General features: G+C 40.2%; 1 protein-coding gene across 3 annotated transcripts in view; it reads left to right on the top strand.

Annotated features, from left to right (window-relative positions):
* Nucleotides 1-16675, top strand: part of SLC27A6 (solute carrier family 27 member 6) — a 39706-nt gene that overhangs the window by 21672 nt on the left and 1359 nt on the right. For 2 of the 3 annotated variants that reach the window (XM_083404032.1, XM_083404034.1), the window contains exons 6-10: nt 4973-5063; nt 7584-7782; nt 8790-8887; nt 11479-11609; nt 13724-16048. In XM_083404032.1, the coding sequence (XP_083260158.1) occupies nt 4973-5063; nt 7584-7782; nt 8790-8887; nt 11479-11609; nt 13724-13900 (696 nt within the window). In that variant the 3' untranslated portion in view covers nt 13901-16048. Of the gene's footprint in view, nt 1-4972; nt 5064-7583; nt 7783-8789; nt 8888-11478; nt 11610-13723; nt 16054-16675 lie in introns of all 3 variants that reach the window. The other variant, XM_083404033.1, reaches the window with a different exon arrangement.

Raw genomic sequence — 16675 nt, 5'->3', positions numbered from 1 at the left:
CCCAGTTAATGGGTATTGTTGTGTAGTAAGTGACAAGCTGTGAAAGTCCAAAAGGGAAAAGTAATTGCAGGGCTTGAGAAACATGGTCTAAGAGCTTGACAATGACATTTGAGAAGTCTGCATTCTGGACAATCATGCTTGCTCAGTAATTTTTTACTTGTACTGAAAAGTCCTGTATGGAAATCCATTGCATTACAAGCTAAATAGTGAAATAGATATTTCTGAACTAAGGATTGTAGCAGCCAACTCATATCATTGACAACTCATTCCTATTGAATCCAGTATGTGCAAGATCACTTCTAAAACGTCTGTATTTTTGTGCTTTTTAAAAAAAAATCTTGAGAGTTTATAAGGCTGCCAGACTTTTGCTGAAATAAGAACTCATACATTATTCATAATATTTAAATTCTCTACATTCTAAAAAAAAGACGCAATATTTTCCCCCTCACATTAAATTAAAGTATTGCTCTTTCTCTTGATAGAAGTTAACCAGTTTAGTCTTTTTTTTCAGTCTTTATTCAAGTTTTATTATTCATTTTTCATATATATACAACACCTAGTCATCTTCACTATCATCAATCCAATAAAAATATCACAAATGATACATGCAGTTTTAACTATGTGCTTTCTACACGAACCCATGACTTCCTGTCCTCTCCATGTTTCCTTTATATTAAACATCTTGCTTTGATTTGTAATTATTAATTTATAAAAATTCTCTTTTCTATTTCAGTATCATTTTCCATTGTATATATTACTTACAGAAATCATTCAAAGGCAACTACTGTGTTTAAATTACAGCTATTTTTCAAATAATTTTTGAGATTATCCCATTCTAGAATGAACTCTTGTCTGTTTTATCTCTGATTCTTTCCGAAAGGGAGGCTAATTCTGCGTATTCTGTCAATTTGAGTAACCATTCGACTCTGGTAGGGAGTTTGTCATTTTTCCAATATGTCGCAAAAAGCACTCTCACGGCCGTGGTTGCATATAAAAAGAATTTTCTTATATTACTGTCAATGCCAGTAATACCCAGAAGAAACTCTTCTGGTTTTTTAGGGAAATTTACCTTTAACATTATTTTTAGTTCTGAGTGTATGTCGCTCCAGAACCCTTTGACCTACCTTAACCAGTTTGGTCTTAAGGGAGCTCATCTGTTCCAAACCACAGAAATGGCTGTGGCTTTAAACTATAGTAGTTCCTGTGTCTTTGTCCATGGAGTTTTCTTGGCAGGGATACTGGAGTGGCTTGCGGGTTCCTCCTCCAGGTGGATCACATTTGGTTAAAACTCTCCACTATGACCTGTTCATCTTGGGTGCCCTGCATGGCACAGCTCATAGCTTCTCGTGAGTTCTTCAAGCCCCTTCACCACGGCAAGGCAGTGATCCATGAAGGGGAAGAGAAGACTCCCTGGAAAAGACCCTGATGTTGGGAAAGATGGAGGTCACAAGGAGAAGGGGACGACAGAGGACAAGATGGTTGGACAGTGTTCTCGAAGCTACCAGCATGAGTTTGACCAAACTGCGGGAGGCAGTGGAAGACAGGAGTGCCTGGCGTGCTCTGGTCCATGGGGTCACGAAGAGTTGGAAACGACTAAACAACAACAACAGTTCCTGTGTGCTGTGAAAACACAAGTGAGATCTACAATGAAATGTTGCAGTGTGGAGTGCTGCTGTCCACTCCATCCCATTCTTTCTCTCCGCTCTAGTTTTCCATTTGCCCTCTGCCCCAGTTAGTCATCATTCCATGGCCACTGAGCATGCTCAGTTTGTATTAGGCTGGTTTTGAGACATTCTCCCCTTCAGCTGCTATTCTAAATACACTAACCTGGGAGTGTGTTCCCATGATCTCAATGGGGGCCTTACTTCTGAGTAGACACATACTTCCTAGATGTTTACCATGCTGCTTCGTAACCCTCCTATTGTTTATAGATGGTGCAGTTTTGGTTATATGAGCACCAGAACACCAGAAATTGAGAAAATTTGAGCCCAAGAATAAACATTTCTCTTTCCCAAGGACATTGGATGGCACAACTCTTCTGCTTTTCCTCAAACCAAATATCCTGGTAGCATAGTTTAGTCATGCTACATTTCCTTTTCCCGTCATCTAAAGCAGAAACAGGAATAATTATTTCCTTAGTTTTTCAATTAGTGGGTTAGTCAGTTCCCATCTGGGAGTATTAATTTATGCCAGCTGAGGCTTTCTATGAATTAAAATATTAGTTATTTGATTTTGTTGTCTGTTGGACATTATTAGTAGCAGGGGGTACTTAAAAGACTTCAGTGACAGCTGTATCATTTGGGTCTTGGGCTTCTTGAGTTTCTAATAAGTATTATATTTCAACCAAATAAAACACTGCAGTTTTACCCCATCCTGTGGATAATGCAAGAAACAGTTCTTTTTCTTTTTTATTTACATTGTTTCCAAAATGTTAGTTTTTCAGCTTAAAGAAATGTTAAATTATTTTGTTCAGATGGGAGATCCTAAGGCAGAGCTTTCCAAACTTTTCATGTTGGTGACACACTTTTTGGACATGCATCATATTTTACAACACAGCAATTCAGTTTTACTAGCGAACCGGAGATTAAACTAACCCCTTTCAAGCCTGGGCTACCAAGATAATAACGGGCCTTCAAACCATGCCTTATACAAAAGGACTGAGTCTAGAAAAGAGGAGACCAAGAGGCGATATGATAGCCATCTTTAAATATCTAAAGGGCTGACCACTTGGAAGATGGAGGCAAACCGTAAACTATAACTATAACAAGCTGTGCATAATCAATGCAGAATTTAACCCTGTCCTCCTGCCCATAAACTGATATCACCAGTGATGTCAACTAATGGGCAAGTAGGCGTGTTTTAGGGGAAATGGCCTTGTGGGCTAAATTGGACCCCTGGTGGTCCGATCTTGGCTCACTGGGCAGAGATTTCCCACCCCTACGCCTAAGCCATGGTTTACCTTAGCACTGCATGCCAACCAGTCCAGTAACTCCCACTGCTGTATTCAAAGAGATGAACTGGGTCATTCTTCAATGCCTTGTTAATGGGAAAATCCAGGTGTCTTTTCCCAGATGGTATATCAGCTTCAGGAGAACTACATTTGTTCAGCACTCAAGCTGCTGTTGCTTGGAAGATAGAATTTCCTTGATAACAATCCTCTTCTTCCCTGTTCCGACACTGGTGAAAGAGAGGTCTGGCTGTGGAGGAATTGACTTCAGCTTCAGTGTTTTTAAAAATGTTCTGCTAGCATCTGAAGGCCATGATGAGTTACAGTTGTTAAAGTGTTATCCAAGCTGTTCTCCATTTGATCCTCCACACACACAACCACAGAAGAACCTCTTTTGATGGTGTTGGATAACAAATACAAGCTGCAACTTTCTGGACAGAAACTATTAAATGGAAGTGGGTAGCCAAAAGTTTTCACAGTGTTGTGCGGGGGGTACTTTTTCCACTTAGTAACAGCAAAACAATTAGGAAACGTTTATGCTTTTACATCTGGAAAAGCATGTTTTATGTCTGTGATCCTACAGTTTTGTGCTTGATTCCTAACTGGATTTTCATTGTGAAACCACAGAGCCTAGAACTTGCCGATCAGAAGGTTGGCAGTTCGAATCCCCGCAACGGGGTGAGCTCCTGTTGCTCAGTCCCTGCTCCTACCAACCTAGCAGTTCGAAAGCACATCAAAGTACAAGTAGATAAATAGGTACCGCTCCGGTGGGAAGGTAAACGGTGTTTCTGTGCGCTGCTCTGGTTCTCCAGAAGCGGCTTTGTCATGCTGGCCACATGACCCGGAAGCTGTACGCCGGCTCCCTCGGCCAATAAAGTGAGATGAGCGCCGCAACCCCAGAGTCGGTCACAACTGGACTTAGTGGTCAGGGGTTCCTTTACCTTTACCTTTATGAGAGGGAAGTTCTGTAACAGTTGTTAAGATTCCATTTTTGAGGGGGGAAATTGCACATCCTCTTCTGCAAATGAAAGAACATTTTTTGATTTAGTTTTGTTTTAATCTAGCATGAGTTGTGAAACAGGACATTTTTCGATATATTCTGCAAATTAACATGGATCCAAAGTTGCATGTTATATCTGAAACTTACTCATATATATCTTATTGTATGTCGTTGATACTGGAAGGTGGCTCCCTATTCATAGTGTGTGTAATTGTGTAGGTTGAAAGTGGCCTTCCTGTTGAGCTAGGAGGGAAGCAAGTCAACAGGTGGTCATTGAAGGAATACTTTGACTCATTGACTATAACCATTTGTAATATTCTGAAGAGCCTTTTCACTTTGTCTAGAAACACATGCAAATGTAACATGAGAATGCAGCTTTCTACAGCTAGTGGATCTATATTTTGACTGCCACAATTTCATCTATTCCTTTACTCCGCGGGTGACTAATCTGCGGCCCTCCAGATGTTGTTGAACTCTTTATCAGACTGAACCAGCATGTCTAATTGCATAGCTGTCAACGTTTCCCTTTTTTTAAGGGAAATTCCCTTATTCCGAATAGGATTCCTCAACAAGAAAAGGGAAAAGTTGACAGCTATGGTCTAATAATCGGGTTTGTAGTTCAGCAATGTTTGAAGGCTCACAGGTTTCCCACCTCTAACATTTTTTGAATTTCACAATCTGACATTTGAGAAAGTTTTGAAATGCATTTTGTATAACTTGGTAAGTACATTAGAACTTTTGAAAGTGGTATATGAAATTACTTCATTTCACAGCATTGGTGCCCAAGGTTTTAAATATTCCCCATGTTTATTTATTTACAAATATACAGACAATAACAAAAGCAGTCTGAGCAGTTTACAATATGAATATTACAATTAAAATGTATTTGTTGCATCTTTATAAAAGCTTACTTTTAGGTAAGTACAATCATTAAGTAGATCACACATTAATGTACATTATTGAATGTTGCCACAAGATGTCACTGTCTAAACATTACTGAGCCCATTTTTTCTTTCTACTTTAAGCTCTTTTTCCCTTTCGACTTAATCAAGTATGATTTGCAAAAAGGAGAGCCAATCAGAAACAAACACGGATGGTGTGAAAGAGTTAAGAAAGGTAAGGATTTTATCCTGAATTTTGATGGCAATAGATACTCCAGAGGTATTGGGTGCCTAATTGAAATGAAAACAAGAACACATACTTTAATAGGACTGCAGTTTCTTAACAGGCATAGTCACTGTTCCTTAGTCGTATCGAGAGAAACCACCTTGGCCATTGTTGTACTGTGAATCCCTGGACCAAGCCGTATCATTCAGGATGCTGAGAATCTTAGCTTGAATTTTTTAAGGATTGCTGAGAAAAACCTAAATATTATAAGGCAGATTTTGCTAAAGGTGTAGGGCTTGTTTGTACACAGAGATGCACATACACATTACAACACAATTATATACAGTGGTACCTTGGGTTAAGTACTTAATTCGTTCCGGAGGTCCGTTCTTAACCTGAAACTATTTTTAACCTGAAGCACCACTTTAGCTAATGGGGCCTCCTGCTGCTGCCGCGCCGCCAGAGAACAATTTCAGTTCTCATTCTGAAGCAAAGTTCTTAACCTGCTAACTATTTCTGGGTTAGTGAAGTCTGTAACCTGAAGCGTGTGTAACCTGAAGCGTCTGTAACCCGAGGCACCTCTGTACCCTATTTTTCCGTGTATTAGACGAGGTTTTTTGACTCAAAAATCATGTCAAAAAACTGAGGTTGTCCTATACATGGATAGTGGCATGGGGGGGGGGGGAAGAAGTGGCACACTTGCCAACTAGCCACTTGACGGGATCACAACTTTCACCTGATGCCGCTGTGCGCGGGAAACAGTCTAGGAAGTGTTTTCTGCCCGCAGCTGCATGGAGGGCCAACTTTGGGCCATCTCCCCTCCTCTTCTTAAAACTGAGTCCCCAAAAATAGGTGGGGGTCTTATACATGGGGGCGTCTTATAGACGGAAAAATACGGTAAGTGCTGCTCCGTAGCACAAGGAGACAGAAATTGACGGATTTGAAATATCAGAAAAACACTGTGGAGTTCTGGTAAAACGTTGTGGTCACATTGCTTGTTGAACTAAACTAGAAAAGCATTAGTAGAGTCCATGTGTAACTCAGTTATATTACAACCACTGTGTTACATGAGTTTACTTCCAGCGAAGATGGCATCACAACTGAATGTGCTTATGAGACCCTAGCATTGAGTATTTCGCCAAGCCTGTCACAGTTTCCATGCTGTCAGCGATGCAAATTCTTAACAGTTGGTCTGATATAAAGCCTTACTCTTTATTCATGCTTAGAGAGGTTGCTAATGTACTTGCTAGAAAAGTCTCCAGAATTTTAAAATGCATAGCTTAGGATCAGATAACGCCAAGCCACTGCTGTCATCTGGTGGCCAGATTGTGAAACAATTTTGTTTCTTTTTATTTGTACGTTATTTACATATTTACAATAATTTAATTCTAACAAGCTTACAGCTCATATTGTTTCAGTTTATTTGGGATTCTTTGTTATTTCTTCTTTAATACATATTTAAGGAAAATAATGAGACCACAGGAAAGCAATCTCATAACGCTTCCACTTGACATTTTTCTAGAAAAACTAGACTGGTTTTTTTAGGCTAGATTGGAATTTCCTTTTTGTATGTTGATTTTGCTTAATATACAGAACCTGATCTTGGGAAATCCGTGTCTATAATATCCAATCTGTCCTATTTCCTCCCCCCCCCCCAAAAAAAAATCCCAACAACACTGCAAGGGCATACTCAGTTATGTGAAGACCAAGGTAGCATGCATAATGCACAGGCCATGAAATTTGCATGTTGAAATGTTCAAACTCCTGCATGTGGAAAGAACCTTCAATCTTTCTAAATGGCCCAGAATTATTATTTTTTCAACCCAAATGAGGCCTTAAAAGCTTAGAGCTAAGCAGTCCCTCTTAAGTTCTATTTCTTTCCGAATATCCCCCCCCCCATTTTTTTTGGCCCAAATGTATCAGAGATACAGTTTGTTATCAAATGGCAGTACATCTGGATGTGAGAGTTCTGGCATGGCCCGCCCTACCAGTAGGCAGAATGAAGCACCTGCTTCAGTCATTAAATGCCAGGTGACAGAACCATTCTCCCAGAGTCCTCCAAAATAGTATTCTCTCTGCTCCCCAAGTTATTCTGCTGCACTCAGGTCTGGTAGAGGATGTTATCCCATCACCAGTGTTAAAGTGAGATTTAACTCCTAGTCCAGTTGGATTCTGTACATGGGTGGCATCATATTTTCCTTCTCGAGAAGTCTTGAGTTTGTAGGCTGACTACAGTCTGCTTTTGATTTATCATGGCCATAGTATAATAATTTAGAATAAAGCCGCCTTTATATTTTTCTTAGGATCTTTTAGAGTGAATCAACATGCTTCTTTGGTCAGCATTTTGTGATCACTTCGGATTGACAAGAGAGGCAATGCAAGAGAAACTCGCATACACACAAACACTTTTTGCTACGATGCTTCAAGAGGCATTCTGTCCTTTTAATAGCTTTAGACAACTTGGTAAATAATTACAGATTGTGCCAAGCTAACTTGCATCTGTCTTTTTCTCCACAATTTTACACGCAGGTGAGCCTGGCCTCTTAATATCCAAAGTACACTCAAAGAACCCATTCTTTGGCTATGCTGGAAATAAGAGAGACACAGAAAAGAAATTACTTTGTGGCGTGTTTAAGAAGGAAGATTTTTATTTCAATACAGGGGACCTGATATTTCAAGATCAAGATAACTTTCTTTATTTTTGGGACAGGACAGGAGATACATTCAGGTACAGCTACTAATAAAACTTAAACCATCTGAATGTGTGTGTGTGTGAACAGACAGTGCTGCTTACACTTACTTTTGTTCTATGCCCAGTGCACCCTACATCTGACTACAAACATTTTAACCGAGCGGGGGGAGTATTTTACCTAAAAATAAAAATCTTTGGAAATAGCTAATCGTAAGAAGCAGGGAATACATTTGCCAACTACACAACCTGTATGCTCTAATAATATGCTTTGCTTTAAAGTTTACAGGTTGATTTTTCTAACAATTAAATTCACAGCTAACCTTTGTAAGTTTAATTCCTCAAGATACTAAAGTCAAAAGGTGTATTGATAATAATAAATGGTGGTATTTGTCCTACTCAGTGTAGAACAATTAAAAAATAACTTGTCCTTTGATTTCAATGGGTTTACTTTGAGTAGTACTGACATTGGCTACAACTGTGGTTTTTTGTTACATTCACAAAAGCCTGGGCAAGCCTTCATCCCACACACTCATGCTCTCTCCTTCTCTGGGAGATTGTAAGATTTCACTTCCATTTTTAGCTAACTGCAGTTAAGCATTGTGTCTGGACCAGATCAATTGTGGTCCAGTAAACTATGGTTTACTGAAACAAGCCAACTTTTTAAAAAATTAAGCAAAATTTATTTCAATAATCCATAGTTATTAACCACAGTTTAGGGTTTGAACATGAATGCTCAGCTCTCGATTCCCCCCCCCCCCAATCTATTTCCAATTAGCCAATCTTCACATGACCGTGAAGGAAGAGGGGAGTGCATATGCCTGAAAGCTCATCATTCCTGGAAGTGATGATAAATCATAGTTTTATCAGTAATGAGCAGATACTGTCAAAATCCCAAATGAAGGGCAATATTCCTGTTTTGCAGAGAACAGTCCTTAAAAGAAATGCAAGCTTGGTGTTTTTCCTGCATGGTTAAAATTAAAAAAGCAGAATTGCAAGCTATCATGAGGTACCATGCATATTTAGCTGCACACTTTTCATTTTAGATGGAAAGGGGAAAACGTTGCCACTACCGAGATTTCTGATGTCATCGGTATGTTGGATTTCATACAGGAAGCCAACGTGTATGGGGTTTCTGTACAAGGTAAGGAAAATATCCCGCATTTTCTTCGTAAATAGTGTCGATGCAAATGGCATCTGCTAATATCGAAGGGCTATTCGTTAGGAAGGAAGCTTTTTTAAAAATGAAGTAAATAATGAAATTTGAAAGTGGGTTAAACCACAGAGCCTAGGACTTGCCGATCAGAAGGTTGGCAGTTTGAATCCCTGCAACGGGGTGAGCTTCCGTTGTTCAGTCCCTGCTCCTGCCAACCTAGCAGTTCAAAAGCACGTCAAAGAGCAAGTAGATAAATAGGTACCACTCCGTCGGGAAGGTAAACGGCATTTCTGTGCACTGCTCTGGTTCGCCAGAAGCAGCTTAGTCATGCTGGCCACATGACCCAGAAGCTGTACGCTGGCCCCCTCGGCCAATAAAGCGAGATGAGTGCAAAACCCCAGAGTTGGTCACGACTGGACCTAATGGTCAGGGGTCCCTTTACCTTTACCTTACATCAGTGTGCAACAAACAAGCTTATGATATGATCCAGAGAAGTGACACTTATCTAAATTCCCAGTCAGCTCTGCTGGAGGGTTTTTTGACGAGGTGGACGCATTCCTCAACCAAACCCACCTAGATCTGCTGGAAGGGTTTCACTGACAGTGAGGCTGACCCACCAATAAGGAACACCCCAAAGTGGAAGTCCTCTAAATGGAAATGGGGTATTTGGGGATGCAGCTGCATCCCTGCTGTCATCATGTAGCAGCAACAGGCCTGATAAAGGCATTGTCAATGCATCAGCCGAGGAACTAGCACAGCAGAACAGCATTTTTCCTGCCATCTCACCTTCCACCCTGGCCAGCATCAGTAATAGATCTGTATATGATGTGCTGGTGACTATGCTCCAATGAGGTTTGTATTGCCCCCTAAGTTGCCTCCCATACTGAGGCTTTGTTCTTATTTTCAAAAGAGAAAATTTCCTATGCCGGGAAACCAGTTTTTATCAATGCAATCCTATGTGCGTGTTTACTCAGAAGTGAGCCACATTAAATGTGCATATAGTATTTTAGACTTAAGTAGTTTGTGATATGGCCTTATTTTGGGATGGAGGATGAAAGAAAATGTTCACACATGCATTGAACGTCGCATGCGTAAAACTAAACGAAATTAAACAACACAGAGAGCTAACTAAAATGTAAATAACTTAATTTGCAGATTTTTAATTCTGTTAATCGGGAAATATTTGCTTAGAAAACTTTAAATGAACGAAGCTTACAATACAGTCATACCTCGGGTTAAATGTGCTTCGGGTTGAGCGTTTTCAAGTTATAGTCCGCGGCGACCCAGAAGTAACGGAGCGCGTTACTTCCGGGTTTCATCGTTCGCGCATGCACAGATGCTCAAAATGACGTAACACGCATGCGCGGAAGCGGCAAAACGTGGCCCTTGCATCCGCAGTTGCATCTTACGTTCTATTCAGGATGCGAAGGGGGCTCCGGAACAGATCCCGTTCGCATCCAGAGGTACCACTAAATGTATCTGGGATCATTCTGACAGTTTTGCAGAGGGGGAGTTGCATTTGAAATTACAGTGGTGCCTCGCAAGACGAAATTAATTCGTTCTGCAAGTTTTTTTGTCTTGTGAATTTTTTTGTCTTGCGAAGCACCACTGTGCATTGACGGTTTCCCATAGGGATGCATTGACGGTTTTAAAAAAAAGGCGCAAGACGTTTTCGTCTTGCGAAGCAAGCCCATAGGGAAATTCGTCTTGCGAAGCAACTCAGAAAATGAAAAACTCTTTCGTCTTGCGAGTTTTTCATCTTGCAAGGCATTCGTCTTGCGAGGTACCACTGTAGCATTGTTTTTATGCTAAGCATCTAACAGAGCACTACAGAATGAAAGAGAAGTACAGTTTCTTAACTGCTGCCTTTGCTACAGATCTGACATTCACATAGCTCTAACCTATGAAGTCAGAATCAAGTCTTATGCTCCTTCACTTTAATGCCATCTCTGCTGCCTCATTGCCATAAGCTATCGAAAATACCATAGAGAAACCCCAGTTGTTTCCCATGGGTGTCAACTGCTGAAGCTTGAATGTTCCCAACTTTACTATTCCTATAGGAGCACTCACATTTAAAATGTTTAGAAACAGATTCCATGCACCAGCAAGAATACCATCTCCCTGCAGTATTAGTAAAACAATTCTTGTTCATTTCCCCCCTTTTCTTCCTCAAGCTCAGGAGCATCCATTTAATGTAAAATGCATTTTTTTAGCTCCCAATACTGAAAACTAGAATAGGCATTTAGAAGGGCTCTTATGGAAAAAGAAACAACAGACTGTATATGCTATTAACACAAGTCTGTCCTTGTGTTGCTAGCTTGGAATCTGAACCAGATATGCTTCACTGTAGCAAGCACAGATTTAAGTGACCCACACAGCTTTCTGGTTTAAACAGTTATAGACAGAAGCTCAGACACACAGGGTGGTGATGTGCGACCGGAACCATGAATTATTATGGTGTTTTCTTTCATTTCGTCCAAAAGCAATACTATGGTGTAGTATGAGAAGCACTGACTATATCATTTGATAGCTGGATATTGTTGAATTTTAATGGATATAACATTAATAATCCCCTACAGGTTATGAAGGAAAAGCAGGAATGGCCTCTGTCATCTTAAAGCCTAATAAGTCTTTAGATCTGGAACAACTTTATCAACATGTGGTGATGTATCTGCCCAGCTATGCCTGTCCACTCTTTTTAAGACTCCAGGTAATAATATACGAAGCACCGTAGGCATGTCTCCAAGCCTCTTAATCATTAGCAGGAAATCAGCTCAGCGATCTACTAAGCCACACATACTGAACACTAAGTGATGACTTCAGAGAAAGCTACCTAATGGGTATTTCAGAAATCAGTTGTACATTTAGTCCTCTTTACCATTTCCATTAACAAGTTGGAATTAGATAGCACACTAATGAAAACTACAGATTATGCTAAATTGGAAAGAGTTGTGTACCCCAGGAAAGATAATATAAAGGGATTAGTGGGATTAGAAACATGAATCAGGAATAACAAAATGAAATTTCGACTGGCAAAAGAAATAATGTTGGAATGTAGAGATTCCGCATCTAGAACAGAGCATATTAGAAATTACATAATAGCAGACTCACCCCGCCCCCCACAGATGGTGCCCACCAGATCCTTTGACCTAAAATACCCATCAGCCTCAGCCAGCATTGCCAATGGCCAGTAGTTCCAGTGACATTGGAGGGGGCACCAAGTTGCTACTGACTCTTTGAAAAGTGAAGTCAGTTAGACAGTTGTTTGTAGTGTTGGGTCAAGGCTGGCAACATGGTGCCCTCTGGATGTCGTTGTTGGACTCCAACTCCTACCAACCCCAGCCAGGATGGCCAATGGGCAGGAGTGAGTTGTCATCCAACAACGTATGGAATGCACTGTGTTGGCTATCCATAAAATAAATACAGTCTCAGCTTACATCTGTTGGCTACCACGTTTCATAACTGGATTTTGTAAATGGGAATATTGTGAGCCAGGGGGGCTGTGGGGCCCTTGCCTGCATCAATATCTGGTAGGGAGGGGTACTGGGAGGTAATAAAGGCTTCTCTTGGGTGAGACTGAAAGATACATACTAAGAACTGAATCCTGCAAGACTTTAGCTTTGCTGTGCTTCTAGTAGGAAGACTCTTAAGAATTGCTTTAGAATTGAGCAAATGCATCTCTGTGTATTTCCTCACACAGTACAATAGGAAAAAGAGAAAGAGCAGAAAAATAAGATATATGACCACATGCCTTGGTATATATACCGTACCTAGTTGTCCTTACTGGCTTTTGCAGAACATCTTTTGGTTGGGCAAAGGATTTTTAAAAATTGAATTAATAAAGCATGTGTCAGTATAGAGATGAACCTCACTGCCTTTTCCATCTTTGATTTCTGTGACAGTTGTATAACTCAGAGGAAATGTATGTGGGCAGCTAAAACCCTTTGTATCAAATATTAACATTTTTGTAATATAATCTTTACAGTTTCCAAACAAATTTATAGATTTAAAAGTTCAGCAAATTATAGGATATTGGTGTATTATAAAGCTACTTTTATAAATTCTGCTTCAAGCTTCAGAACTCCATGCTTGACATTAAGTTGGTTCACACAACACAATGAGCCAAACTAGAGCTTACCAAAACAGTTCGAATGTGTATGCAGCCTTCCAGGATTTATTTCCTCACTAATCACAAGCTGTGGTCAAGGTTTGTTATTGACTACAACTCATAGCTCAGACTTTCACATGGTCTCAGTAAGCCATAGTTTGGATTTCCTTCTTGTGTGAACCAAGTTAATGAAGCTGCATTTTGCATTTCGTGTTAAACCATGGTTTATTGTAATGTACATGAGCAAAAACAAACCTTGCGATCATGTGCTCCCTCTCTCTCCTCCAGCATTGTGGCTGAGGAGTTAAGAAGCATTTAGTTTTGCTTCTGGTTTATAATGTCATGGGACATTTAAAAAAAAGTCATTAACGTTAACTGTTAATTTCAAACATGTCAAATTCAAACCATGGGTTATAGAACTAGTTTGTGGAAACTGACTACAGTTGGTGTTAATCAGAATTCCAGGTTTGGAGGATATGGCAAATTGTGGTTAACTAAAAGCAGAGGCAAAACCTCCCAGATTCTTGGCCTTCTAAGCAACCCAAGGTCATTGTGATTCATCCGCATCATGCTGCACCATGGTTTCATGAGTTATTCAAAGGTAGCCTCAGACTCTGAAGATATTCATCTCCCCCCAGATAAAGATGTAACACATCTCTTGGTGAGCCTGTTTTGTTTACAGTAAACAAACTAAAAATCTTCTCTTTTGCCTGTAGGAAGTAATGGAAGTCACAGGAACTTTCAAGCAACAAAAATTTCAGTTGGTCCAGGAAGGATTTAATCCATCTGAAATCAGTGACCCGCTATATTTTTTGGACAGTTGTAAGAAGTCTTACGTTTTATTAACTAAAGAACTGCACGATAGAATCTTATCTGGACAAGTGAAACTTTAGTGTTTATTAATAAGGATTTTACAAGCTACTGCACAAGACAAGACAAAACTTTAAACATGTTTGTCAGCTATATTCTGTATGGTCTCCTGGTGAAGAGATGTACACTGTTGAATTTTACTGTAAATATTAGGGAGGGATTGTGCTCTATTAATCTTTCTCTGTTTTGACCATCAGTGCATACTAATCTACCTCTTATAGTTCAATCCTAGGCATGTCTACTCAGAAGTAAGTCCTATCGAATTCAGTAAGATTTACTCCAAGGCTAGCCTTAGACTATCATTGGTTCAGTATTTTATAGTTTTCATATAATTAAATGTTGTTTATGATCAGCATAAACAAATGACATTGAGAGAATAACAAAGCTACAGCGAAATTATCTTTCGCTGTCTTACGCTGCATGTTTTATAGTATAATCTCCCTCTGCTGGACAAAAACTGGTCACTATTAGCAGTAGATGGCCGTTGTTCCTAATGGTCACCTCCTAACTATACAGGCATACCTCTTTTTATTGCACAGTGCTTTATTGTGCTTTACAGAAGTTTATCATTGTGAGGATGTCGGTGCAGCTGCAAGAAGCCCAGCCAGGGAAAGGAGGCCTTCTTACTACTGCCTCTCTTCTCGAGAATGGAGCTGGCCAGGGCTCGAGCCAGGCTTTTCCCCTCCCTCCCCTGCTTAATAGTGTAAACATAACACTCATATGCACCGAGAAACAAAATAAAAGTTAAGTTGTGGGTGAACATATCAGACGACACAGCGATTCTTCAAACAGCTCTTGTTTATTCACAGGCCAGAACAGAACTGAACTGAAGGGTTCAGCCAGCCTGCTTATATAGAGCTCCACTACAACGTAACTGTAACAATTTTCTAAAACTATCCAATCACTGAATGTCACTTTCGATCCCTTATTTGCATATGTGGACCTGAACTATCTACAGTATCCCCCTGCTGGCCCAGGGTGAGAACTTCAGTACCTAACAGTGTGACTCCCTTTTTTTTGCAATATTCGCTTTATTGCAGTGGTCTGGAACGGAACTTACCATATATCCAAGTTATGCCTATAAACATTTATTTTTTAAAAACAAGACACAGTTGAAAAGAGAGAATCATGCCACAATTTTGATTTGTTAACTCTGCAAAGATCATACCTTTGTGATAATTTGTGCTGCAATTCTGTACACCTGAGGCCAAGCCACTACTGAATACAGTGGAACATGCTTCCGAGTAGACATATTCAGTATTGTGCTATTACTTCTGACACGCAGGACTGCAACATTATTTATTTTACTGAAACAGAAATTATTCACTCTTCCTTATTTTAATGTTTTCTGATCTTAATGGCCTCTGAACCACAGTAGTATTCTTTGTTTAAAAACTTAGTACCAGCTTGTAGTCCCTCTCTGTGCAGAGCTCTTCTGAATGCTTTTATTTCCAAAACTAAATAAATTAAATTGCAGTCCTGTACGTACTTACCTCAGACTAGACACACATAGGATTGTGCTGTTAGTGTTCTGTTTTTGAGCATGAAACAAAGATAACACGTTGATTTCTGTTCCTATGCAAATATACAGGAAGAATACCTTTGTCTGCAATAATACAAGAAGGTTGTGCAAATGTCTTTTGCACACTGGGTACCTGTATCTTGCACATTAGGAATTCCCTATCATATAAAAGAACTTTTTTACATGTACGCAACAGGTGTTTTGGTTCGTTCATTAAAATACCCCAAACCCTTGCCCCTAAAAGAATTGCCATTTGTAAAGCAGCCCTCACATGAAGGTGTTCCTAGTTGTAAAGCAATATTTCTTATTTATTTTAATACATTTTAAAGTCCCATTCTTCTGTGCCAGACTCATGGCAGCGCACAACGAATGATTGAAAAATTTCCCTCCTATGCCTCATGACACTCCACCTGGCACACAATCCGATTCTTGTAGAAACTAGCTATCTGATCCACTTTCTGTACCTTTACATTTCTATTGCCCTAGAAACTAGGGCAGGGGTCAGTAACCTTTTTCAGCCGTGGGCCGGTCCATCGTCCCTCAGACTATGTGTGTTAAGTTGTGAGTGAACATATCAGATGACACAGCGATTCTTCAAAAAGCTCTTGTTTATTCACAGGCCAGGACAGAACTGAACTGAAGGGTAGTAGTACAGTACATGTGAAAAGGATCTAGGAGTCTTGGTTGACCACAAACTTGACATGAGCCAACAGTGTGACGCGGCAGCTAAAAAAGCCAATGCAATTCTGGGCTGCATCAATAGGAGTATAGCATCTAGATCAAGGGAAGTAATAGTGCCACTGTATTCTGCTCTGGTCAGACCTCACCTCGAGTACTGTGTCCAGTTCTGGGCACCACAGTTCAAGAAGGACACTGACAAACTGGAACGTGTCCAGATGAGGGCAACCAAAATGGTCAAAGGCCTGGAAACGATGCCTTATGAGGAACGGCTAAGGGAGCTGGGCATGTTTAGCCTGGAGAAGAGGAGGTTAAGGGGTGATATGATAGCCATGTTCAAATATATAAAAGGATGTCACATAGAGGAGGGAGAAAGGTTGTTTTCTGCTGCTCCAGAGAAGCGGACACGGAGCAATGGATCCAAACTACAAGAAAGAAGATTCCACCTAAACATTAGGAAGAACTTCCTGACAGTAAGAGCTGTTCGACAGTGGAATTTGCTGCCAAGGAGTGTGGTGGAGTCTCCTTCTTTGGAGGTCTTTAAGCAGAGGCTTGACAACCATATGTCAGGAGTGCTCTGATGGTGTTTCCTGCTTGG

Source organism: Podarcis tiliguerta, assembly GCF_965153285.1.
Source record: "Podarcis tiliguerta genome assembly, chromosome: 11".
Lineage (NCBI taxonomy): Eukaryota > Metazoa > Chordata > Lepidosauria > Squamata > Lacertidae > Podarcis > Podarcis tiliguerta.
This window is presented reverse-complemented; position numbering and strand designations above follow the sequence as displayed.